This window comes from Muscardinus avellanarius (genome assembly GCF_963383645.1).
Source record: "Muscardinus avellanarius genome assembly, chromosome: 16".
NCBI lineage: Eukaryota > Metazoa > Chordata > Mammalia > Rodentia > Gliridae > Muscardinus > Muscardinus avellanarius.
The window spans coordinates 452727-478970 of record NC_137802.1 but is presented as its reverse complement, the minus strand read 5'-3'; the positions used below and the strand labels follow the sequence as shown (position 1 = coordinate 478970).

The following is a 26244-nucleotide window of genomic DNA, read 5'->3' as shown; positions in this document are numbered from 1 at the left end:
GGCCTTTGTGTCTTGGCACTTTTAAACCAACTTGTCAAGTCTCACAAGCATTCCTGAGTTTCCTGGAAAGCCGTGTCTCAGGGCTGTCTAGGTGTCGGTGACGGCGTCTAGGATGTGCGAGGCCCCGCACTCAAGGGTAACCCAAAGCGCACCCTCTGTAGACAGCCGCTCCCCGCCTGTCAGCACGGCACCTCTGCAGCTTCTCCCAGGGTCGGCAGTCCTGCGTGTCACCGCCCTCAGGCCACCTCGCCAGCACCTGCGGCTCTGCCGCCGCCCTGCCCGACTCTGCTCAGCCAAGTGCTGGCTTATACTCTGTTCCCACTCCCCACGTGCTTCCCTTTTAAAGTTTTCCAGGTGGCTTGTGTCGGCATATAAAAAGGTGTGGGTTTGTGTGTGTGTGGTACCAGGGATGGAACCCAGCGGCATTCGACCTCCAAGCTGCACTCCCTCCCCAGCCCTACTTTTTATCCTTTGCTTGAAAACAGGGTCTCACTGAGTTGCGGAGGGCCTCGCTAAGTAGCTGAGGCTGGCCTTGAACTGCGATCCTCCCGTCCCAGCCTCCCGAGGGCTGGGAGGACAAGCGTGCCCCCCTGCGTCTCTGCGCCCTGTCCAGCCCGCTCTGCAGGAGGCCTGTGCTGCGCAGGTCTGGCGGAGGCCTGCGCTCTCCCCACGCTCGCCTCGCAGCTACTGCTCAGGACGCGACTAGACGCTACTTACCTCAGAAGGCTTCTGGAATCTATTAAGTTGTGACAAAATGTACACATACACAAAACTCATACACAAGCCGGGCGCGGGGCGCGCCTGTCATCCAGCACTCGGACGCCGAGACCGGAGGACGGCGGTTCACGACGGCCTCAGCTACTCGGTGAGGCCTCTGCAACTCAGTGAGAGCCGGCTTCAAAATGAAGAATGAAAATAGGGCTGGGGTGGAGCTCGGAGGTCAAATGCCCCTGGGTTCCCTCCCAGGCCCGTAAAAATATAAATAAATAAATAAATAAATAAATAAATAAATAAACCTTCTACACGCACACACCACTGAACCAGTCCTTACTGTACTCAACACAGCCACGGCACCGCCAGCGCTCTTCCCAACCAGAGCGCCCCGTCCGGGCACCCCCCTGCCGGGCGGCCGCAACATCCGTCCACCTCGCTGCCGCGGACGTCAGAACGCCCCTGCAGGCTGACGACTGCATCGCACCTCCTCCTGTCCATCCACTCACCAGCGGACGCGGGCTGCACCTCCTCCCGCCTCTGCTTTCAACCCTGGGGACACACACCCCAAAAGCACAACTGCAGAATATGGTCCTCCTGGTTTTTTTAAGGTGACCACCTGTTTGGTCTTTTTTTGTTTTTGTTTTAGTGGCAGTGGGGTTCCTGGAAGCCCTTCTACCTCCGGGCTACACTCCCAGACCTATTTTATTTTTTGGAAACAGGGTCTCCTAAGCCAGTGCGGCTGGCTTCCAACCTGAACGATCCTCCTGTGTCTGCCTCCCAAATGCTGGGATGACAAGCGTGCGCCACCACGCCCGGGGACCACCCGTTTTTTAAGAACCAAATAAAGCTGGCGTGGTGGCGCACGCTTGTCATCCCAGCGCTTGGGAGGCTGAGACCGGAAGATCTCGCAGGATCAGAGCCAGCCTCAGCTACTTAGGCTCTCAGCAACTTAGTGAGACCCTTTTCCAAATAAAATATAAGTCTGGGAGTGTAGCCCGGAGGTAGACGGCCCCTGGGTTCCATCCCTGGTAACACACACACACACACACACACACACACACACACACACACACACGACTCAAAAAAACTTTCTTTGGGGGAAGAGGTGGTGCTGGGATTGGACCTAGAGGCATTCTACCTCTGACCTCCACCCCGAGCCTTATTTTTATGTGTGTGTGTGTGTGTGTGTGTGTGTGTGTGTGTGTGTATGTGTGTGTGTTACTAGGGATTGAACTCAGAGATGCAGGGACTGAACCCAAGGACGTTTTACCTGTTTCACACCCCTGGCCCTTTCTTGTTGTTTTAAACAGGGTCTCACTGGGCTGGTGAGACTGGTATTAAACCCGGGATCCTCCTGTCTCAGCAGCCCAAGTCCTGGGATTACAGGCAGGCACTGCCATGCCCAGCTCAAAAAGGCTTCAAATGATTCCTTGGTATCTGCAGAGTAGCTGTTTATTCTGTGGGAGCCTGAGTCCAGCCCTCAGCTGCTGGGCAGTGCGATCAGGGACTCCAAGGCCGGTCAGCTGCTGGGCGGCAGGACTCCCGCACCTCTCCTCCGCACTCCCCCTCGGCCTCCCCATGAGCTCCTTCACGCAAGCCAACAGCGCCCAGCCCGACTCTGGGTCCGTCCCTCCAGCTGCCCCCACCCACCTGGCGCCTCGGGAAGGAGCAGCGGGCTGCAGCCACCTGTCTGTGGAATGTGGCGATGTCACAAGGGCTGGCTCCAGGTGGGAACTCATGTCCAGGGTGGAGACGCCTGTCCTGCAACCTAGAGCCAGGCTAGGGACAGAGCTGATTCTAAGACGCCGAGACAGGGGTGGTGAGAGCGGGATGCATGTGCTGCTGGGCCGGGGACAGGCAGCAGCCGGCGGCGGCTTCTTTACTGACATCCATTCTGCTTCCCTCTGTGCCCCCACGCCAGCCCCAAGGGCCCTTGTCGCCAGCTGTCTTCCAAAAGGCTCGGGTCCCCTGCCCTGGCCCACTCCTAGGGGAGCTGAGAGCCGCCTTCCTGACCACCCCGATCAGGTGAGCACAGGCCTCCCCGGCACCCCCAGCGGCACACCCGCTGCCACGGGGGGTAGGGGGGGCGCACTGCCCATGTCTGTCTGCCCGTCCCTGCAGGCCGGCTGCGAAGGCGCTGCACGCCATGTCCTCCCCGCAGTGGAGGCGGCACCGGAAGCATATTCTCAAGAAGACTACGGGCCAGGGAGAGAAGAAAACCAGAGGTTGGCGCTCTGTGGTGGGCGAGGGAGGCCCCACCTCACCTCAGGCGGCCTCTGGCACAGGGGCCTGGGCCCAGAGGCTCCATCCGTCTGTCTGTCTGTCCACCCAGCAGTGTCTTTCCTCCCCAGGACACTCCATCTCCGTAGTTTCTCTGTTTTCTGCCCACGCGGTCCCATCTCTCCCTGGTCCGGGGTCCTCAAAACTCACCCACCTGTCTCCTTCTGTGTCTAGATCAGCCCACCCAGGGCTCACGCTGACCCTGCCCTCCCCCACACTGACCCTGCCCCTCCACACACATAGCTAAGACCCCTCCACCCCCAGCACACATGAGGGGTCTTGCCACGATGTCCCCTCCCCACACACACGAGGGTCTCCCCATGCTGACGCCATGCCCCTACACACATGGGGTCTCCCCACGCTGACCCCTCGTCCTGACACTCGGGGTCCCCCCACGCTGACCCCTCGTCCTGACACTCGGGGTCCCCCCACGCTGACCCCTCGTCCTGACACACGGGGTCTCCCCACGCTGACCCCTCGTCCTGACAAACGGGGTCCCCCCACGCTGACCCCTCGTCCTGACACTCGGGGTCCCCCCACGCTGACCCCTCGTCCTGACACACGGGGTCTCCCCGAGCTGACCCCTCGTCCTGACACTCGGGGTCCCCCCACGCTGACCCCTCGTCCTGACACACGGGGTCTCCCCGAGCTGACCCCTCGTCCTGACACTCGGGGTCCCCCCACGCTGACCCCTCGTCCTGACACTCGGGGTCCCCCCACGCTGACCCCTCGTCCTGACGCACGGGGTCCCCCCACGCTGACCCCTCGTCCTGACACACGGGGTCTCCCCACGCTGACCCCTCGTCCTGACACACGGGGTCCCCCCACGCTGACCCCTCGTCCTGACACTCGGGGTCCCCCCACGCTGACCCCTCGTCCTGACACTCGGGGTCCCCCCACGCTGACCCCTCGTCCTGACACTCGGGGTCCCCCCACGCTGACCCCTCGTCCTGACACTCGGGGTCCCCCCACGCTGACCCCTCGTCCTGACACTCGGGGTCCCCCCACGCTGACCCCTCGTCCTGACACTCGGGGTCTCCCCGCGCGGCCGCCCCTCCCGCCCGCCCAGGCCAAAGCTTCTGGACCACGAGGAGCGACGGCGAGGTGAGGCTGCGGATGAACAGGGACTCGTCGGAGAACGAGGCGCCGCTCACGGTCCCCGAAATGTTCATGGACACAGCCCTGAAGTTCGCCAACTACGTCGCGCTGGGCTCCAAGTACAGGGACTGCTGGCAACTGCTCACCTACATCGAGTACTACGAGCTGTGCCGCGGGGCCGCCAAGTCCTTCCTCAAGGTACCGCGGGGCTGGGCGGGACCTGCTGCGCCTGCGCGCCGGCGGCCTCCGCGCCCGCCGCACTGCGCGTGCGCGCCCAAACCCGCCTCCCGCGCCTCGGCCCCGGCCCCGCCCCCGGCGCCTGCGCCCCGGCCCCGCCCCCTGCGCCTGCGCCCCGGCCCCGCCCCCGGCGCGTACGTCCAGGCCCCGCCCCCTGCGCCTGCGCCTCGGCCCCGCCCCCTGCGCCTCGGCCCCGCCCCCGGCGCGTGCGTCCAGGCCCCGCCCCCTGCGCGTGCGTGCGTGCCTCTCGGTGTTCCCGGATCCGCGCGCGCGCCCGCCTCGCCGCTCCTGCGCCTGCGCGGCAGGTTTTTCGCGCCCGTGTGACTAGCGTGGGCTCAGTGTCCTAGCTCAGGTGCCTTCGAAGAGGCCGCGACGGCCCCAGATTCGGAGCTGCATCCTGGGAACTGGGTTCGGATCCAGGCCCTGCCCTTGGCCTCTTGCCCTGGGACGACTTATTTACCTTTCTGTGCCTCAGTTTCCATGTAGAGTATAAGAGATTTTGCATGTATATATATGTATATATATGTATACTACATGTATAATATGCTGTATAAATATTAAATATGTAAAATAGAGAACGTTCATGTTTTATGTTATCCATTATATCATATAAATATATAATGTAGACTACATATGGATGCTGTTATATATTACATATGCAATATATAACATAAGGTATGTTTTACATGTACACATATAAATACGTATTATGCATATATGTGGGATGGGATATTTTATTTTATTTTTTGCCAGTTTGGGAACCCAGGGGCATTCCACCTCTGACCTACACTCTCAGCCCTATTTTGTGTGTGGGGGGGTCTGGGGATAGAACCCAGGGGCATTCAGCCTCCGAGCTACAGCCCCTGCCCTATTTTTTATTCTTTATTTTGAAACAGGGGCTCACTAAGTTGGGGAGGGCCTCACTAAGTAGCTGAGGCTGTCTCCTCCGGTCTCAGTCTCCGGAATGCTGGGATTACAAGAGTGCGCCACCTTGCCTGGCCGGGATGGTTTATAAGAGAAAAAATGGACAGAACCAGGCGTGGTGGCACCCACTGGTAATCCCAATACTTGGGAGGCTGAGACAGGAGGATCCAGGTTCATGGCCAGCCTTAGCCCTCAGCAGCTTAGTGAGACCTGTATCAAAGAATAAAAAACAGGGCAGAGGGTATAGCTCAAAGGTAGAATGTTCCTGGGTTCAATACCCAGCACCACAAAAAAAGAAAAAAAAAAAAATGAGGCTGGGCGTGGTGGCGCACACTTGTCATCCCAGCACTCGGGAAGCTAAGACAGGATTGTGGTTCTTGGCCAGCCTCAGCTGCTTAGCGAGGCCCTCTGCAACTTAGACCCTGTTTCAAAATAAAGAATAAAAAATAGGGCTGGGGTGGAGCTCGGAGGTCAAATGTCCCTGGGTTTCATCCCCAGACCCGCAAAGGAGGAGGAGGAGGAGGAGCAAAAATAAAGAAAAAGGAAAAAGAGAAACAAAGATAAACAAATGGCCCCAGAGCACAGGGAGCCCAAACCCCGAGCCAGGGCTCCCGCGGAGGCCCTCACTGGGACTTCTCTCCTCCAGCTGGGCCTGGAGCGCTTCCACGGTGTGGGGATCATGGGCTTCAACTCGGCCGAGTGGGTCATCTCCAGCATCGGTGCCATTATGGCGGGGTAAGGGGCGCCGGGGTCTCCCTGGGGTCCCCGGCATAGGAAGCCGACCCTGACACCGGTTAGGCCTCTCCCCGGTGGGATCTGTCAGCAACCCTTCCAGATCTCCTCTGCCTGAAAACTCATATCAGAGCCTGTGAAGCCCAACGTTCACGTCGCCGCCTCCGGGAAGACCCCCAGCCCTGAGCCCTCCTTCCGCCCCGAGCCCGGGCCCAGCCCGGGCGATCCCCGAGTCCCACCTTCGAGCAGGGTGTGGGTGTGCCAGGGCCCCGCCGTTCCCCCGCGCCCGCACCAGCAGGCCTTCGGCTCCGCACTCTGCTTCTAGGGGCTTCTCCGTTGGCCTCCTGACCACCAGCTCCCCGAAGGCCTGCCAGGTCATTGCCGAGACCGCGAAGATAGACATCTTTGTGGTGGACACTGACAAGCAGCTACAGAAAGTCCTTCAGGTGGGTGGCCCCAGAGCCCAGGGGCGTGGGCTCGCTGAGGAAGGATGGCCAGTCCTAGCCCGCCCACCCGTCGTCCCACCACCTGGAAGGCTGAGACAGGAGGACCCCAGGTTCAAGGCCAGCCAGCACCCAGCAATTTAGCGAGGCCTGCTGCCACTCAGAGACACACTAGTTCAAAATAGAAAATAACCTAGCTGGGCGTGGTGGCGCGCACTTGTCATCCCAGCATTCGGGAGGCTGAGGCAGGAGGTTCGCGGCCAGCCTCAGCTACTTGGTGAGGCTCTTTGCAACTCAATGAGACCCTGTTTCAAAATAAAGAATAAAAATAAAATCGGGCTGGGGGTGCAGCTTGGAGGTAGAATGCCCCTGGGTTCCATCCCCAGTACCGCAGAAAATGAAATAATAACGGTAGGGTGATGGTTAGCACGCAGTCTGCATGCATGAGGCACCTGCTGTTTACCAAGGAGTACCCTGAGGTCGGCTCCTTGGAAAGCCTTTAGGGCGCAAGGGCTCAGAGCGGGGCTCTGTCACCACTACCAGCCTGGCCCCCGCAGCCGCCGCCAGCCCCACACGCACGACTCCTGGTGGAGCAGCTCAATTTTTGTGTGGTTCTGAGGATTGAACCCAGGGGTGTTCTACCTCTGAGCCACACCCTCAGCCATATTTTAATTTGGAAATAGGGTCTCACTGGGTTGATGAGAGTCTCATTACTCTCTGAGGCTGGCCTCAAAGCTGCAACCCCCCACGCCCAGTTCATCCATCCATCTTTCTTTCTTTCTTTCTTTCTTTCTTTCTTTCTTTCTTTCTTTCTTTCTTTCTTTCTTTTTGCGGTACTGGGGATGGAATCCAGGGGCATCCTACCTCCGAGCTACACCCACAGCCCTATCTTTTATTCTTTATTTTTAAACCGGGGCTCGCCAAGTTGCAAAGGGCCTAAGTAGTAGCTGAGGCTGTCCATGAACCGCGATCCTCCTGTCTCAGTCTCCCAAATGCTGGGATGACAAGCGTGCCCACCACGCCCGGCCTCTCATTTCTTATATTGAAGCAGGGTCTCGCTCAATTGCAGAAGGCGTGCCTCGGCCTCCCAAGTACAGGGATGACAAGCGTGTGCCACCATGCTCAGCATCCTTCCTCCCGTTTCTTGCTTTCTTTCTTTTTCTCCCGGGCATGGTACCTCCGAGCTACACCCCCAGCCCTATTTTTTATTCTTTATTTGAAAACAGAGTCTCACCGAGTTGCAAAGGGCCTCACTAAGTAGTAGCTGAGGCCGACTGTGAACCGCGGTCTCCCAAGTACTGGGGTGGCAATTGTGTGCCACCATGCCCAACCCCCAAATTTTTCCAAAAGAAGGGGCCGGGGCCCTCCCGGCGGCCTGCTGAGGCGCGTGTCTTGCAGATCCAGAGCTACCTGAAGCCCCTCAAGGGCATCATCCAGTACAAGGAGGTGCTCCAGGTGGAGGCCTACAATCTGTACTCGGTACGTCCCAGCGGGCACAACGCTGGCCCCGCGGTGCCAGGAGCCGGGAGCGGCCTGCGGGGTCCGGGGGCACGGGATGCGGGGTCCCCTCCGCGCGCGCCCACCTGGCTGCTCCACAGTGGTCGGCGTTCCTGGAGCTGGGGGAGCACATCTCGGACGAAAAGCTGGACTGCGTCATAGACTCGCAGAAGCCCAACCAGTGCTGCACCCTGGTGTGCGGCCTGGGCACCGGGGGCCACCCGAAGGTCATGATGCTCAGCCATGACAACGTGAGTGGGCCCGGGCGGGCGCGGGGCGGGCGTGAGCGGCCGGCCGTGACGGGCTCGTCCCCAGATCACCTGGACCGCGGCGGCCGTGGTGCAGAGCCTGTGCTACAAGCGCCCGCCCGAGGGACAGGAGACCCTGGTGAGCTACCTGCCGCTCAGCCACATCGCGGCCCAGATCTTCGAAGTGTGGGTGGCCATCTCGGTGGCTGCGGCGCTGTACTTCCCCTCTCCCGAGGCCAGCAGAGTGGGCGTGGTCCCGCGGCCCCCTGGCGCTGTGAGTGGGGGCGCTGCTGGGGGCGGTGGGGCTCAGCTCAGACGGACCCTCGCCCGCAGCCCCTGGCCTGGCTGCCTTTCCCCATCCCTGGGCCTCAGTTTCCCCAGATGTGAAACAAAAGGGGTACAGCAGACAAATGATTATAAATGGAAAAGTTTTCCCGAGCCGGGCATGGCGGTGCACGCCTGGCGTCCCAGCACTTGGGAGGCTGAGACTGGAGGCTCTCAGCCAGCTTCTGCAGCTTAGTGAGGCCCTTGGCAATTTAGTGAAACTCTGCTTCAAAAAAAAAAAAAAAATAGATGAATATTTTATTTAAAAAAAAATTTTTGCAAGCTGGGCATGGTGGCACACGTTTGTAATCCCAGCATTCGGGAGGCTGAGACCGGAGGATCGTGGTTCGCGGACAGCCTCAGCTACTTAGTGAGGCCCTCTGCAACTCAGTGAGACCCGGTTTCAAAATAAAGAATAAAAAATAGGGCAAGGGGTGTAACTCAGAGGTAAAATACCCCTGGGTTCCATCCCCAGACCCGCAAAAAAAAAAAAAAAAAAAAAAGAAAATTTTTTTTGCAGTACTGGGGATGGAACCTAGGGGCATTCAACCTCTGAGCTCCACCCTCTGCCCTCAATTTTATTCTTTAGTTTGAAGCCGGGTCTCACTGAGTTACAAAGGGCCCCACTAAGTAGCTGAGGGTGTCCGCAAACTTGCGATCCTCCGGTCTCAGCCTCCCGAATGCCGGGATGAGTGTGCGCCACCATCCCCGGCCCAAAGCAGGATCTTGCTAAGTAGCTGAGGCTGGCCTTGAACCTGTGACCCTCCTGCCTCAGCCTCCCCAGCCCTGGGATGACAAGCCTGCACCACCACCACGCCCGGTTCCTCTGTCTCTGTCTCTCTCTCCCTCTCCTCCTCTTCCTGTCTCCCTCTCTCTCCCTCTGTCCATCTCTTAACCTCCGTCCCTCCCTGCCCCTCTCGCCCTGCCCCGGCCTGCACCGTCCCTGCCCCCGGCGGGCCCTGGCCAGCGCCCTGGGCCGAGCCTCCCCGTGTCCGCGCAGGGCTTCCTGATGGAGCTGCTGCGGGAGGTGCAACCCACCACCTTCTGCGGCATCCCGTGGGTGTGGGACCGCATGCTGGACAACCTCCGCAGCGGCCAGCTGGGCTCATCCATCTTCCGCAAGAGGCTGGACCAGTGGGCCATGCGCGTGGGCCTCCACACCAACAAGAAACGCATGTTCCAGTGAGGTGGGGAGCGGGGGCGGCTGGTGGGCTCCGTGGGCCGAGGCCAGCCTCTCCCTCCGGCCTCCCTCTGCTTCTCCAGGGAGTCTCAACACCCGCTGTGCTTCCGCCTGGCCAAGAAGCTCACCTTCAACCGAGCCAAGAGGTTCCTGGGCCTGGGGCACTGCGAGCAGGTTCTCAGCATGGGGCTGGGGCTCCCCCGGGCCACCCTGGACTTCTTCCTCAGCCTGGACATCCACATCTTCGAGCTGTACGGGCTGTCCGAGTGCACCGGCGTGCACACCGTCTCCAGCTTCGAGGCCTTCCGGCTGCTCAGGTGGCTGCGGGGCGGGCGCCTTCGGCTTTTTTTTGTAAGGATCCTAGGGGTTGAACCCAGGGCTGCCCTACTTCTGAGCTATTTGATTTTATTTCTATTGTGAGACTGTCTCCCTAAGTCGCTGAGTGTCACCCGTCTGTCCTGTAGGGTGAAGCCCCTTTGCATTTCTATTTGATTTGCAAACCTTTTTTTTTTTTTTTTTTTTTTTTTTTTTTTGTGGTACTAGGGATAGAACTCAGGGCATTCTACCTCCAGGCTGCAACCTCAACCCATTTCGCTCTTTTACTTTAAAACAAAGTCTCGAGCCGGGCGCGGTGGGCGCGCTTGTCATCCCAGCATTGGGAGGCTGAGACCGGAGGATCGCGGTTCGCCACCAGCCTCAGCTACTTAGTGAGGCCCTCCGCAACTCAGTGAGACCCTGTTTCGAAATAAAGGATAAAAAATAGGGCTGGGGGTGTAGCTTGGAGGTAGAATGCCCCTGGGTTCTATCCCCAATACTGCAAAATAAATAAATAAATAAATAAATAAATGACTAAAAATAGGGCTGGGGATGTAGCTCAGAGGTACAATCCCCCTGGGCACCATCCCCAGTACCGCATAAATAAATAAATAAATAAATAAATAAATAAATAAATAAATAAATAAAAAACTAAAAAATAGGGCTGGGGGTATAGCTCGGAGGTACAATGCCCCTGGGTTCCATCCCTGGTACTGGAAAAAAAAAAAAAAAAAAGGGTTGGGAATGTAGCTCAGAGGTAGGGGTCCAACCCACAGTACCAAGATGAGTTTGCGTGAGGTTCCAGCCTCCCGCTCGTCCTTGCCGCCTGCCTTCCCGAGGGGCCCCGAGTGGACAGCCTCCACGGCAGCCTGTTCTCCCCAGAGGTGTCTTTAGTTGGCCCCTCTGCCGCCGGGTGCCCTGGAACGGTCTGCTGGCTCCCATGGCCGGGGGCGGGCATCCTGCTGACCAAGCCGCCGCCTTCCTCGGGGGTCTGCGCCGTGGGGCCCCGGGAGCCAAGAGGAGGCCGGGGCCTTGGGGCCTGAGCGGCCTCAAGGGGGAGGACGTCCCTGCCCTGGGGGGATGCGCCCGCGTGTCTAACACCCGCTTCCTTGGCCCATCCCCAGCTGTGGAAAGGAGCTCCCCAACACCCACACCAAGCTGAGGGGGGAAGACAAGGAGGGCGTTGGGAAGCTGCACGTCTGGGGCCGGAACGTCTTCATGGGGTATCTCAACGACAAGAAGGGCACCCAGGACAAGATCGACGACTACGGCTGGATGCGCACGGGGGACCTGGGCTTCTTGGACGTCGACAACTTCCTCTACATCATGGGCAACGTCAAGGGTGAGTGAGCCCGGGTGGTGGCTCCGGGCCGGCGTCTCCCTCCACGGCCGCCCCTGGTAACAACTGTCCAGAAGCAAAGGCTTCCCGTCTCCCCGACCTGCAGACATCATCACGCTTCGCTCCGGCGAGGCCATCAACCCCAACCCCATCGAGATGCGTGTGAAGACGTACATCCCCATCGTCCGCTACGCCATGGTGGTGGGCCAGAGAGCCCCGTTCCTGTGCGCCCTCCTCACGCTTAAGGTGCCTCGGACCCTCCGGGAGCCTCAGGGCCTCTGGGTGTGGGCTGGCCGCCAGGAGGGCCGGCTGCCAGGAGCCAAAACAGGTGGAGACCAGGGCGGCTCGCGGTCCCTCGGTCAGCAGTTTTACACCCGGGCCCTGGCTTGGCAGGTGGAGGTCGAGTCTCCACTTTGCAGCATCAGAGGAGCCCGGCCCGTGTCATATAGTGCCAAAGAAGCCCAGTTTTTATCATGTAGCACAAAAGGAGCCAGCCAAGCCGGGCGCGGGCACACGCTCGTCATCCCAGCACTCGGGAGGCTGAGGCCGGAGGATCGCGGTTCGCGGCCAGCCTCAGCTACTTAGCGGGGCCCTCTGCTACTCAATGAGACCCAGTTTCAAAATAAAGAATAAAAAATAGGGCCGGGGTGGAGCTCAGAGGTAGAATGCCCCTGGGTTCCATCCCCAATACCAAATAAATAAACAAATAAACAAATAAAATAAATAAAAAGAGCTGGCATCTATCACATAGCATCAAAGGAGCCCGGCCTCTATATCCAGTGTCAGAGGAGCTGGACTCAGTCCTATATCGCGAAGGAGCTTTATTATGTAGGCCAGTGTTTCTCAATGTAGGTGGGGTACTACTTTAGAGTTGGGGACAGTCCATGCCTTCTGGCTGTAAGGGAGGGTGACCTCTGGCCGGCTCTGCAGGGAAGGACATCCCTGTGCTCTGCCGGCAGAGGGCCACTCCACACACAAGGGCAGTCTCCTCCCTTCTTATGGAAGCAGCCAGGACCCTCGCCATGGAAGGAGCAGGACAGTCTTGGACAGGACTTTATTTATTTGCAGTACTGGGGATGGAGCCCAGGGGCATTCTACCTCTGAGGTACACCCCAGCCCTACTTTTTAGTCTTTATTTTGATGCAGGGTCTACTGAGTTGCAAAGGGCCTAAGTAGCTGAGGCTGTCTGAGAACCGCCATCCTCCTGTCTCGGCCTCCCGAATGCTGGGATGACAAGTGTGCGCCCCCGCGCCCGGCTCAGGCAGGACTTGTTTTCTGATCTGGACAAGGAGCTGCGGCCCACAGCCCTCAGGGTTTACGTCTAAGTGATATGCGGTGGGCCACGGCGAGCCCACAGTGTGGCATGCTGGGAGCGGTCCAGAGGGGGCTGCCTGGCAGCCCGACTCCATCCACCCCTCTCCGTAGTGCCAGATCAACTTAGACACAGGGGAGCCTCGGACGGCGCTCACCAGCGAGGCCGCAGCCCTCTGCAAGAAGCTGAAGAGCCACTCCACCAAGCTCACGGACATCCTCCACAACCACGACCCCATCGTCACGGACTTCATCACGCAGGGCATGAAGGCTGTCAACGCGGAGGCGCCTTCAGAGGGTGCCAAGATCGTCAAGTGGGCCATTCTGGACACGGACTTCTCCGTGGGTGGCGGCGAGCTGGGTGAGCGTGGCAGACAGTGGACACAGGAAGGGGCCCGGGCCGAGCCCTGGTGTCCGCCGGGCTCCGGGCTGGGCTGCGGCTCAGCAAAGCACGTTCAAGCCCGAACACGGTGCCGAGACCCCACGGCTCCTTCCTGGGAAATGGCAGTGAACTGCCCCCATTGCACGCTTCACCCTGTACCTGACGTCCGGGAGGTGTGGGGGCCCTTGGGGATTGTCAGGGGGGGGGGGGAGGGAGGAGAGACAGAGACAGAAGGGAGGGGGGGAGAGAGAGAGAGAGAGAGAGAGAGTGTGTGTGTGTGTGTGTGTGTGTGTACAGCACTGGGGATAGAACCCAGGGGCATTCTACCTCTGAGCTGCACCCCAGCCCTATTTTTTATTATTTTAAAACAGGATCTCACTGAGTTGCAAAGGGCCTAAATAGCTGAGGCTGTCCACGAACCATGGTCCTCCTGTCTCAGCATCCAGAATGCTGGGATGACGAGTGTGCGCCCCCATGCCCGGCTTTGCATTTTTTTTTTTTTTTTTTTTTTTTGGTGGTACTGGGGTTCCTGGAGGCCCTTCTACCTCCGGGCTACACTCCCAGACCTATTTTATATTTTTATTTGGAAACAGGGTCTCTTAAGTCCGCACGGCTGGCTTCGAACCTGCGCGATCCTCCTGTCACCACCCCCAAGCGCGGGGATGACAAGCGTGGCCACCGTGCCCAGCCTGCATTTTTTTTAACCAACCCACTGAAGGCTGCTGCCCTCTGCTGCAGAGTGCCCGCAGAGGGAGGCAGGCCTCGGGCCCCGGCAGCCGCGGGGGACTTCCGGGGCAGGCAGGCAGGAGGGCGCGCCTCACGGGGACTGGCGTTCGCCACAGGAGTCACCACAAAAATGAAGAGGGCTGCCGTGGCCAAGATTTACCAAGCTGAAATTGACAACTTCTACGAGAAAGAGGCTGACACCCAGAAGGAGAGGAGTAGCCCCCGGCGGGAGAACCCAGGCTGAAAGGCACGGCCCTCTCTGGGCAGCTGCTTTCGATTTAGAGAATAATAAAATTGTTTCGTTGGAGTGATGGCTGTCCCGCTTCCATCCCTCCAGAGCAGTGCCTGAGATCTGGGGACATGTGTGGCTGTTGGGAAGTGCAGGCTCCTGAGGGCACTTGGCCCCCTCTGGGGTGGGTGGGCTGCAGGGCTTGAGCCCTGTTTCTCTTTCTTACGCTTCCTGTTACCCTTGGCTCACCACTGGACATCAAGAAGCAGGTCTTTCCCTGAAGCCAAGTAATCAGCTTCCAGACTGTGAGCCAAGTAAACCTCTCTCCTTTACTTTTTATTTTTTATTTATGTTTTGAGGGTCTGGGGATGGAACCCAGGGGCATTCGGCCTTTGAACTACATCCCCAGCCTGATTTTTTTTACTCTTTATTTTGAAACAGGGTCTTACTAAGTTGCCTAGGCTGACCTTGAACTTGTGATCTTCCCGTCTTGGCCTCCCCTGTCTGCCTGTGAACCGCAGTGTAGTCCTGGGATGACAAGTGTGCGCCACCACGCCCAGCCTCAAGTGAGTTTTTAGTCATCTGTGGATCCTTCTGAAGGGTCTTTCCCTGGAGCCCCGGCCCACAGCCCCAAGGGTGGATTGAGCATCTTCATGTAAAGTCTGCACGACCTGGCCTGTGCGGTGGCCACCTGCGTGGGTCGGCTCTGTGCGGCTGCACCCTGCCTGGGAACAGGGTTCTGATGGTCCCCGATGGCTTCTGGTACAAGTCCTACTGCCGTTTAACACATCGAGCCTTGCTGTACCCAAGGGCTCTATTCTGAGTGGAGCTCGGCTACTTTTCCTGTCTGCTACAGCTGTGGGTGTGAGAGGGACCAGACCCTCCCCGACTCCCTGGCCCTCCCTAGGAGCTCAGACCCCAACAGCCCCGAAGCCACAGAGCCCTTCTCCGGCAGGGAAGGAAGACGGCTGGGCAGCCTCAGCCCCGGAGTTGGGAATGGGACTGCCTCAGGAAGGGGAAGACATGCTTCCGAGTGGCCTGGGGCCCAGCCCTGCTGACCTGGCTGCTGCCACCGGGGGCAGGGGACGGGACCGGCTGGCTGTGTGCACCACTCGGGAATGGCACTGCAGCTGCTTCACGTGGAGCCGAGCCCAGAGGACAGGTCAGCTCCAGGGCCAGCCAGAGCTCTGCCAAGAGCCAGAGGGATCTGCACAGGAACCGGCAGACAGTGTGCCTCTGCCTGCATTTCCCGTTTTCTTCATCGCTACCCACCACACACCCACCACCCGTCATCCATCGACCCACCCACCACCCACCGCTCACGCGCCTCCTGGTGGCAGTGCTGCCCATTCCTCCAGGATGCCTGGCCTACTCGGCCCCCTGCAGCCCCACCTGGAGTCACGGGGACCTGGAGCTCCTGCCCACGCCCCCTTCCTGGGAAGCGCCACAGACGCCAGTCTGCTTCCTCATCTGACTTTATTTTACTTTTTTTTCTATAAAACTCCTCCATAATTTCACAATTTAACAAAAAGTTTAAAATCCAGGACAGAAACGATCCTGCAACTCATTGCAAACACAATTTCCCTTATTCTCTTCTCTCCCAGGAGTTGGTCTGGGCTGGTGAAGTCCCCTGGTTTCTGGGGAAGAACCCTCGGGGTAAGAAAGGCACCCCATACCTGTCCTGTGCAGAGAGTGACACACGGGCTCCGCACGGGCCGGCGGTTCACTGGAGACAATGGCGCTCACGCAGTGCTGGCCCTTCCTATGGAAGCGCCCCCAGAGCCCTCGCGGGCCCGGCCGCTGCTAGGGACTGGAGCAGCTGGAATGCGGGGCGGCGGCCCCAGGCCGGCCCAGCCCGGGCAGCTGTGGAGGGCAGCGGCAAGGCCTTCTGGCCAGAGGAGGTAACTGAGAAACGGTCGGTGCTTCGGAGGCCATGGAGAGGAGGAGGCTGGAAGTGGCCGCTGGCCAGGCAGGACACAGCCTGCCGTGGCTGAGCAGAGGCCTCCAGGTTGCCGTGCGGATCCAGGGAGGTCCTGGCGGCCTCTGGGCGCGGAGGGCCGGGCAGCCCACGAGGCCGGTGTGTTCTTGGAGAGTAGGTGTAGAGTATTGCTGGCCTACCTGGGGAAGGGGCCAGCAGCAGGAGCCTGCCCGCTTCCTCAGACCTGAAGGTGGTGGGTGGAGAGACCGGCGTGGGCGAGGAGTCACTCCTGAGAATGACGTGGGGGGCAGGCCCCAGGGAGTGTACAGGATCTGCGGACAGACTGAAGGGCAAGACAGGGACCTCTGGGCCCAACGCACCAGCAGGGTGGGGGGAGACACCTCACCGTGGGCCAAGAGTAACTCCACCTCCGGCCAGTCGGGCCACCAGCGTGAGTGGACTCCGTGGGGCTGGGGTGCTTTAGAGGCCCTGCCTGGGGCCGGGTGGAGGGCTGGCTGCCCTTGGGGAATGTCAGGCCTGCGGGAGTGAGGGCTCCAGGCGGGGCCCAGCTCCTGGGGCAGGCCACACACCAGAGGCCGAGGGCCTGAGTCCAGAGGCACCTCCAAAACACAGACTATACCGTCGTATTTGGCAAAAGCTCGTTTTTTCAAAGTTCGAAGACTTGATCAACAAAGGGCAGGAAGAGGCGCCCGTGGACGAGCCCCGGTGCTGAGCACACCATCCCGAGAAACCGCTGGTGTGGGCGTGGGCAGCCGCAGAGGCAGTGTCCCTCCAGGCCTGGAGGGCTGGCCCACGAGGCCGGCGGACATCTTACCTACAAGTCCCCCTCCCCCACCCCCACCCCCACATACACCGTGGCCACAGAAACATGTGGAAACCGCTTCTGGACGCACAGCGCTTACACACATATAACACAGCTGCACAGCACGGGCGGCCCAGCCGAGCCAACTGGCCAGCCGGCACAGGACAGCTGCCCGGGGCCAGGCAGCGAGCCACCCAGGGCGCCGCACCACGGGGCCTGTGGGGCCGGCCTCAAGGCTGGGAAGGCCCTGCCCGAGCACGTCCTGTTAAGTCTCTTCCTCTTTCGGGCCTTGCAGGCTGCGCTGCCTTCGACGCACACGTGGTGGAGAGCAGCCCTTGCGAGCGCCATGGGAGTGGGAAGTGCGGCCGGCCGTGGGCCGCGGGCAGAGTCACTAAGGCAGTGCTGCGGGTGTGTGAGAGGAAGGCGGGCGGCCAGCCTGGGAGCCGCGGGCTGGGCGCCCGGGTCATGTGGCCACGGCCTCCAGGTAGCTCTGCAGCTTGCGCACGGTGGTCTCGTCCAGAGAGAAGAGGTCGAAGTCAAAGGTGGTGTTGGTGACGTTGAAGTGGCCGGTCTCCTCGATCAGGTTCACGATCTGCAGGGCGTGGGCAGAGCCTGTCTCAGGGCCTGGGGGGGCCGCGCCCACCCGCCCGCTGCTGCCCACCACCCGCCGCCCACCACCCGCCGCCTGCTGGTACCTGCTGCAGCACGTTGCGCTCCCGCAGCGCCATCAGCCTCCGGTGCAGCTCCACCAGCTCATCCGTGTAGGCCTGGGGGGCGGGGCCTCAGCAGCCTGCCACCGGGCCCGCCCCCCAGTCCCCCACCCGCTTCCCTGCGCCCGCCCCCCGCCCGCCCGCCACCTTGTCGTAGGCGCCCTTCTTGAGGATCTTTTCAGGCTTGCCACAGGGTTCGGGGCTCCTTCGTCCTGACGCCTGCAGGGAAGCCCAGGGCCCTACTGAGCTCTGTCCACACCCCCAGCCCTCCCAGGATGTGCAGCGCAGCCCTGTGCCCCCCACAGGGCTCAGGCGGGCTCACCTTGCTGCTAGGCGGGGGTGGCTTCTGGGGGGGCGGGGGCTCGCGGCCAGGCAGACAGGAGTCGGCACTGTTGTCGCTCTCGCTGTCGCTGAAGCTCAGCCTGGCGCAGGTGGGCAGCGCGTGAGACGCGGGCTGGACGGCCGGCAGCCACGTGCTCCCACGTGTGCTGTGACCGCAGCGGGGACAGGCCTGGTCTCTGCCTCCTCCTCGTCCGAGGCCAGCCACGTGAGGGCCTCGCTGACTGCACCCGGCTGCCCCTCGGTGTGGGCAGACGCCCCATAGCCGCCCACTCCCAACAGGTCTGGGCTCCTGCCGGATGCCTTGATGCTGCTGAGCACAGGCTGGCCGCAGGCTCCTGACTCCCACCGCTCCTGCCTGCTGCGGCCCTTTCGGTTTATGTTGCATCTTTTGGTACAGGACTGGAACCCAAAGTGCCTGACCACTCAACCACACTCCTACCCTTTTACTTCTTATCTAGTCGGGGCCTAAGGTGCCCCGGCTGGCTCTGCATCTGCACTCCTGCTGCCTCCTGGGTCGCCGGGATGGCAGGGAGGCCGGGCCCGCCAGCCCTGTCCACTGCTCTGGCAACAAGGGCCAGGCTGTCAGGCCCTGCTCTGAGGTCAGGCTCTGTTGCCAGGGCAACGCGGCAGCCACCCACTCACTCCTCACTCGGCTCTCCTGTGCCCATGGTTAGCAGCCGGCCGCCATTGCCATGACACCATCCCTAACAGCCCCCTGCCGGCAAGCCTTAACCCCCCCCCCCCCAGAAGAGGGCACCAAAAGGGCTGAGCCTTGAGGCCCAAACTGCTGCGAGCCGCTCCAAGGCCCCATGTCTGCCAGGCTCGCCATGCACGGCTCTGAGCACCGGCAGAGCGTGCCTGCAGCCACGGCCTGTCCTGGGGCATTCGCCGTCCTCTCTGTGTCCCATGGCTGAGTCCTCGTGGGCACGCAGGCCTGCACCTTCTAAGGCTGCTCTGCTCCCTAGCTGAGCCCTAGTTCTTCCTGGCCAGTCTGCACCAGGAGGCAGGCGCCTCAGCACACAGAAGACCCGCATGAAGACATCAGGGCCCTGGCTTTTTGGAAAGGCAGCTTCAATCCATAATACAGCGCGCCATGAGCGTCCCGTTCAGCCTCTGTGGGCCCCACCGTAAATAGGAGCCACTGGGGCCCAGAGGCACGCCCACCCGGGGGACCCTCCTCTAGGAGAGCCAGCCTGCCAACCCCCAGGGTCCCACCCGGGCCCTCAGCCACGCCTTCCTGGGGACCTCGGGCTCTCCCTGCTTTCCTGGCCCTCCTCACAGGCCCCAGGCCCCTGGCCTGCAGCGGGACCACATGGCCCCTCCATCACCCAAGCCTAGCTCGGGCCAGAGGCCAGGACTGGCTAGCATGGGCTCCAGTGCTCTCGCTGGGCTGGCTGCTGACACCCAGCTCCTGCTCGCTGTCCTGGAAGAGCCCAGAGCCTCCACCTAACAGCAAGAGCTGGGGCCCGGGACAGAGGACCCACAGCCCAGGGAGGATCTCCCTAGGGATCAGGACATCCGACGGGGACACACTTGTCCCCTGACAAGGAGTGGCAGCTGCTGCCCCCTCACCAAGGTGCCTGTGGGTCCCAGGACAAGTCTCAGTGGTCCTCACCCCGGCACATGTGGGAAAGGACTGAGGAGCTCTTGGCAGGGGAACCCCATGCTCACGCCCATGGGCCTCTCTGGCCGGGCCGGGCCTCAGGCTGCCAGCTCAGCCTCATGCCCCCACACCCCTTCTCCAAGGCGGCCGCTCTCTGGATGTGCAGGGCCTCCCTGCCAGCGGACACACCTTCAGCAACAGCAAAGCCCCGTACCGGGGGCCCTCGGCTCTAGTGACCAACAGGACGACCCAGTACCCAGGCAGCATGTGGCTCTCTGGGCCACACACCCAGCCCCCGGCCAGAGCCCCAGCAGCTGACAGCTGCCCAACCTTCGCTCACCTGGAATCCCGGCTGGGGTTTGCCTTGACGGTGGCCTCCTCGCCCGACGAGGAATCATCCTCATCCGACTCCTCAGACTGCAGGTCCTCCACCATGGAGCGCAGAGGGCCTGGGGGAGGGCAGCGGGCTCGGGCTGTGACTCTTGGGCTGCCCCTTCCCCAGCCACACAACACCCCTCGATGATGACCCCCAAATGCCCCCGCACCCACCCAGGGGACCCTCCTCTAGGAGAGCCAGCCCGCCAACCCCCAGGGTCCCGTGCAGGCCCTCAGCCATGCCTTCCTGGGGGTCTCAGGCTCTCCCTACCTTCCTGGCCCTCCTCACAGGCCCCAGGCCCCTGGCCTACAGCAGGACCGCATGGTCCCTCCATCAGCGAAGCCCAGGGCTCAGAGGCCAGAAGCTTCCCAGGGCCCAGAAGCCTGGGCGTGGGCTCAGGTGCTCTGCCTGGGCTACAGGACCCCCGCCCAGCCTGCGCCCCTACTGGGGTAACCCCGTCTGTGGCTCCAGGCCTGCCGTCCTCCCCTTTCTCCAGAGGCACCCGGTTCCCGTCCCCTACAGACGGCATCTTGGTTTATATTCCCGTTGCCACAGCAACAGAGGGACACAAAGCCCTCAATTACCTTGGTCACGTGACAGATTCAGCAGGCTCCCTCCCTCAACAGCCAGGAGCCGAGGGAGTGTGGGCTTCAAGGGCCCCTCCCCCAGCCAGCACCTCAACTCCAGACCGGAAGCCCCTTGTTTTCTCCCCAGCCTCCCTCGGGACTCCAGCTGTGGGGAGGGTCTCATTCCCACTGAAGACCTGCTTTGGGCTTGCTGAGGCCCTAGGTGCCCCGTCCCCAAGGACCCCCACTCTGAGGCCAGCTGTAGCATCCAGTATGCCCTCTGCCTTCTGCCCAGAAGGCGCGAGCAGGCGGCCGCAGGGAGGTGCAGCCTCGGGGCCGGCCGTGGTGCCAGCGAGTGTCTGAGTGTCTGCAGAGCACTCCAGGACACAGCAGGGAGAGGACGGGCGGCAGGGACAAAGCCGCCAAGGCTGGCAGTGCCTGCACCCACTTCTCTGGAGGCAAGGGCAGCCTGTCAGCAAGGGGCAGAAGGGTCCAAGCTGCTCTTTGTTTTTGGGTGCTGGGGTTGAGCCAGGGACGCCCTACCTCTAGATACACCCCGGCTCCCCCTTTGTGAAACAGCGTCTTGGTAAGTTGCTGAGGCTGGCCTCGAACCTGTGCTTTTTCTGTCTTAGTCTCCCAAGAACTGGGATTACAGGTTTCCAAATACACACTGAGCCAGGTGTGGTGGCCTTTGCTTATAACCCAGTCTTAAAATAAGGACTAAGCCAGGCGCAGTGGCGCATGCTTGTAATACCAGTACTTGGGAGGCTGAGACAGGAGGATTGCAGGTTCGAAGCCAGCCTCAGAAACTTAGTGAGATCCTGTTTCCAAATTAAAAAATATATATATATGTCTGGGGGGACAGCTCGGAGGTAGAAGGCCCCTAGGTTCCACCCCAAGTACCAAATATAAATTAATTAAAATAAGGGCTGGAGGTGTAGCTTGGAGATAGAATATCCCTGGGTACAACCCCTAGTACCAAAACAAAAACCCCACCCGAAAGCCATCAAAACCAAAAAGCACGGTCTCTGGGGGAAGGCAGCGCAAACACCCCGCAAGGAGCCCGCCGCCCTCCCGCATGCTGCACCTTGGCTGTGGTTCTGGGAGGGCTCAAAATCCGAGTCGGAGCTGGAGTCAGAGCTGGAGCTGGAGTGGGACGGGCTGGACTGGGCAGACTTCAGCCCGCGGCGGGCGGGAGGGTGGCGGAGGGCAAGAGGAAAGGCACGGTCACTCTCACTTGCGGGCTACGGAGGGCGGGCAGGGCCCACCCCAGCCTCCACAGCCCCCTCCCACACTGAAGGCGTGTCTAGAGCTGCAGACCCCAGACGGTTCCCACTGACACAGGTACCAAGGGCCCAGGAGGGACCGTGTAGGCAGGGCAGGGGTGGCACGAGGAGGGCTGGTGCTTCCTCTTCTCGTGGCCACCAGGGGGCAGCAAAGCCAAAGCAAAGGCGAGGAGGGCGCTAGACAGCAGGCCCATTTGGGGTGGGTGGGATAAGGCGCCCGTACAGGGAAGGGGCCACCTCAGGCCTGGCCCACCACAGCTTGCTCCAGGCCTGGGCTGCCCACGGCGACCACAAGGGCCTGTGTGGTGCGGACGGTAGATCAGGGGCAGCCGACTGCAGGCCTGGCCCCTGGCAGGGAACAGAGGATAGCAGAGGGGCCAAGAGCACCCAGTGTGGGGGACAGGAGGTGGAGGTCGCCAGGCCGCCACGGCAGCCAGTGGGAGGGAGCCCTGACTGCAGGGGTTCAGGACCTGCCGCTGGAAGGAACGTGCTGCCCGAAGAATGGAGGGAATGTTGTGTGTGCTCCCTGGGCTCGACCTGGCCCGGCCCGGCCACCCCATCCCCACTGCCGCACAGCGTCCCAGGAACTGGCAGCGCTGCACTCGGAGCTGGGGCCCTAGCCCTGCCAGGCCTGGAGCCAGGGCCGTGCCCCTCTCCAGGCATGCCCCGGGAAGGGGAGGGGAGGGGGAGCCAGGGACAGCCGGGTCCTGCTCCAGCTTTGATGTTCTCACCAAATGGCCATTTAGGCCTCAGTTTCCCACCGGTCGAGGGGCTGCCGGCTCTGTGAGCACACGAGCATCACTCGGCACACAGACGGCCCCGTCCTCCCTGTGGCCTCTGTGCAGTGAGCACACCCTTGGGCAGGCATGAACCACGGGTGGGTGCAGCAGCCTCACGGACTCGAGGGGTGCTGGCTACTTCCCACACTGCCCTCGCTGAACAGGAGCATGCAAGGGCGGCTCAAACAGCCAGCACTGGGAGATGGGGTGCCCGGAGCCCCTTGGCCGGTGCCGTGCCCGCCAAGTCAGACGAGCCCTGAGCCACAAGGGCCACCCTGCCTTGGGTGGGCACCTAGGAGACAGGAAGGAACAGCCAGAAGTGGAAGGGTGCTGGAGTGGCTGTGGGCCGAGGGCAGAGCTGCCGAGCAGCCAGGAGGGCCAGGGACTCCCCAGGACCTCGGGCGGCTGAGGCTCTGCTCAGTGCTCCCCAGCCAAGGCCTTCTGGGTCTGGGAGGGGGCGCCCTGATGTCCCATGGAAGCCCGGACAGGGCTGTGGGGCTCCCGCCCGGGCTGCTGGCCAGTGTGACGTGTCCCCGCTCACCCGGAAAAGCCCAGCGCTGAGACTGATGTCAGCCTGCCCGTCCCGACCCTCCTCTCGGGAACCACATCTGGCTAGGCAGGCGGCAGTGCACGGGGCCAAGGAGGCGCTGACGCTGCGCCTCCCCGTGTGCGGGGAGCATGCAGCCACCCTGGCCAGGTGCCCGGGGATGTGGAAGGCCACTCCTGGACCTCTTCACTCCTCCTGCTGCTCCTCCTTCAGTGTCCGTCCTCCCATGGAGGCACGGTGACCACGCGCCCACCATCGCCAGCCGAGGTGCAGCCAGGGCTCTCACCTCGGACTTGAAGGAGGCCTCATCCTCCGAGTGCGACCCCTCTGCCTCCAAGGCCCTCCTGGCCTCCCGCGGCTCACTCTCGGCCTTCGGCTTCTCCCCCTTGGCACTGCTCTTGTCCTTGGCCGGCTTCCTGTCCGGGAAGGAGGAAGACGAGGTGCGGGGCGAGGTGCCAGGGCCACCACGGGGCCCCTTTGAGCTGCTCTTCTTCTGCTTCTTGGCGCTGGGCTTTGGCGAGTCCGCGGTGGCCGGCCGCTTGCTGGAGGCCCTGGGCAGGCCGGGGGGCGGGGGCGCGCCCTTGGGCGACACGCTCTCCAGCTTGGCCTCCTTCAGGGCCGTCTTGGGCTCCTTGAAGGCAGCCTTGGGCGGCGGGGCCCTCTCCTCCCTGGGTGGCCGGCCCTCGCCCAGCTTGCGGGCCGCCTCCTTGGGGCCCTTGGCCGCCTCGCGCTCTGGCTCCTTGGAGGAGCTCCTGCTCTCAGAGTCCTTGTGCGGCCGCTCGCGGTGCTCCTTGGTCCCCTTGTGCGGCTTGGAGGCCTTGCTGCTCTCCTTGTTGGCGTCCTGCAAGGCCGAGGGGCAGGGAGAGGGGCCGGTCAGCTGACACCTCAGGCCGCCCGACTCTGCCACCCCGACCCCACAGCGTATGATCCACCTGAGATTTAGCTAGAGAAAATCCTAAGCCGAAAAAGGCAGGCAGCAGGTGAGTCTTAAATGCAGCTGTCCCTCTAAGCTACTGGGAAGTGTCCGCTGGTCCTGGGTGACTGCAAGCCAGGATCCCTGGGACTGAGCTGACCTCCCCAGGGATTCAAGAACACACGTGAGCCAGACACCCCAAAATGCATGCAGTGCCCCACGGCGGGGAGGCCTCCCCTGGCTGAAGGGCCTCGTTCCAGCCAGCAAGCATTGAGCAAGCCCTGCTGCGTCCCCGGGTACAAACAGCTCCTGCTGGGCAGCTCCCCAAAGCAGGAGGGTCTGCCAAGCATCCCAGCTGCGGCGAGGCCTCGGGGACTCATCGGCCAGGCTTGTGACTCTCACTGGAGACAGACAGCAGCTCTGCCCTGCCCTGCCCTGCCCCTGGGGGCCTGGGTGAGCGGCGCCAGCCATCCGTGCCACATTTCTTCTGAACCAGGGCGTGCTCAGTCAAGGGACCACGGCAAGCACGGTGACTGCCAGCATGAGCTCTCTCCCACAGTAGGAGTCTATCCTGTCCCCATCTTCCCTGTCAACAGCCCGCACCCACCTGTGCACCCAGAGAGCCAGGCAGAACCTCGCACAGGCAAGGCATGGTGCAGACAGGCTGGCCAGGTCAGTGCCCATGGCAGGAAAGGCCCGCCCCAGAGCCACCTACTGGGGCAGAAGGTGATCTCCTGCCTCCCACTGGCACACGCGCCACCTTGCATATCCACAGCCCACGCCATGTCCAAGGGTCAGGGAGTTTGGCCAGCAGAGGGCAGGCATATGCCCCGCTCTTACATCCCAAGGCAGGAGAAAGGGGTGCACAGCTGGCCATGATGATGGCCACTCCAAGGGGGACCGCAGGGCTGACACATGGACTCGGGAGGCGAGGGACAGCACGAGCTGCGCACCCCAGCAGGCCGCAGGAGCTGGCCGACGTCAGGGCCACTGCGGAAGGAGAGCGGCCCCAGGGCGGCCAGGGCCTCCAGTGTGGCCCCGCCTGGTGGGGAGGAGCCTTCCCGAGTCGGCTTGGAGGCTCGGCCAGACCTCACGCTCTCTGGACTCACGCTGGATTCCTGACGTCACGTGCGGCCAAGTGAGAGCTGAGGCTCCTTGTCCAAGCTGCCCACACTGCCACAAGGGCTGCACACTGAGCTCCAGAGAAAGGCGAGGCAGCCGCAGCCCAGCCCACAAGCGCAGGGAGGAGCCTGCGCTGCAGGTGGCAGGCCCAGCGCCAGGCTCCTCCTGCCGGTGGGCCCGCGCTCTCTCACAGGCACTGTGCTGGTTCTCACTCTGCCGCCCTGAGGCACCCACAGCAGAGACAGCTGGACCTCCATGGCTGCCAGGCCTAGGAGCCCCTCTCCCTGGAGCACGTGGCCAGCCACGTCAGCTCCCCAGGACAGGCCGCAGAGAACCACTCTGGTAGCAGATTACTAGGGTCCAAATGAAAGGAGAGGTGGCCCAAGGGAACAGCACAGAGGTGGACAGCCGAGTCCTGGGAGAGGCGCAGCACGGCGTGAGAGGTGCCTGCCCACTGCTGAAGCTGGCTGACCCGCCACACCACCAGCCACAGCTCCCGCGGCCACAGCTGGCTGGGCGGCTGCTGATTGCTGGTCCGCCCACCGTCCAGGAAGGCGTTCTTCACAAGACTGAATTGAAGCGGCCTCTAGGCACCCCACGCAGAAGCAAGGACACCTCCCCTTCCTATCTGGAGTGGGCTCCACAGACAGTGGGTGGCCAGGAGAGAGACGCCGAGGGCCCGGCAGGGACGGGTCTGTCCTACGACCTCCTCAGGGCCTCCTGACGCGGGTGTGGAGAGACCCCTGACCTCATGCTGCGCTCCAAGGCGCTGAGGGATCTGAGGCCTTGCAGGACGAGCCAGACGGCTCTGCCCCAGGGCCACTGCTGCCCACAGGTAAATGTGGCAGCCCACAGGGCAAGGGAGACAAGAGGGAGCCGAGAAGAGAGGGACACGCGGGCCAGCCGCCCGAGGGCAAGGGGCACGTGGACGCGGCTCCCGAGTTACGAATGCGTCACCATCCACGGGCTTCCTAAGCGTGTCCTCAGGCAGCAGAGACCCGGGAGGCCAAGCACTGCTGCCCTGTGGACCTGTAAGATGAGTGAGTGCTCCCCTTCCGCGGAATCCAGCCGGACCACCGACCCCCGCAGTGAGCCACTTGGCTGGCAGGTGGGCAAGCGCGTGGGCCGCAAGCGAGGACGGGAGGCGGCAGGCCCGCTCAGGTGAGAAGGCAGGCGGCCATGGCCCGCCGCGATGGAAAGGCTGCAGGCCAGGAGGGCCGTGGTGCCGAGCCAGCGAGCGCCAGCACTGGCCCAGCGGGAAGGAGGGCGCTGGAGAAGCT

General features: G+C 61.9%; 1 protein-coding gene across 1 annotated transcript; it reads left to right on the top strand.

Moving 5' to 3' along the window:
* Positions 1-4164: 4164 nt before the first annotated feature.
* Positions 4165-13994, top strand: LOC308275020 (long-chain-fatty-acid--CoA ligase ACSBG2-like; the record flags this gene model as incomplete). Its single annotated transcript, XM_080713029.1, has 13 exons — positions 4165-4290; positions 5900-5988; positions 6311-6431; positions 7827-7907; positions 8027-8176; positions 8241-8447; positions 9498-9679; positions 9761-9994; positions 10875-11015; positions 11117-11334; positions 11438-11577; positions 12757-13003; positions 13867-13994. The coding sequence occupies 13 exons, from the start codon at positions 4165-4167 to the stop codon at positions 13992-13994; spliced, it is 2064 nt and encodes a 687-aa protein (XP_080569155.1).
* Between the last annotated feature and the right edge of the window lie 12250 nt (positions 13995-26244).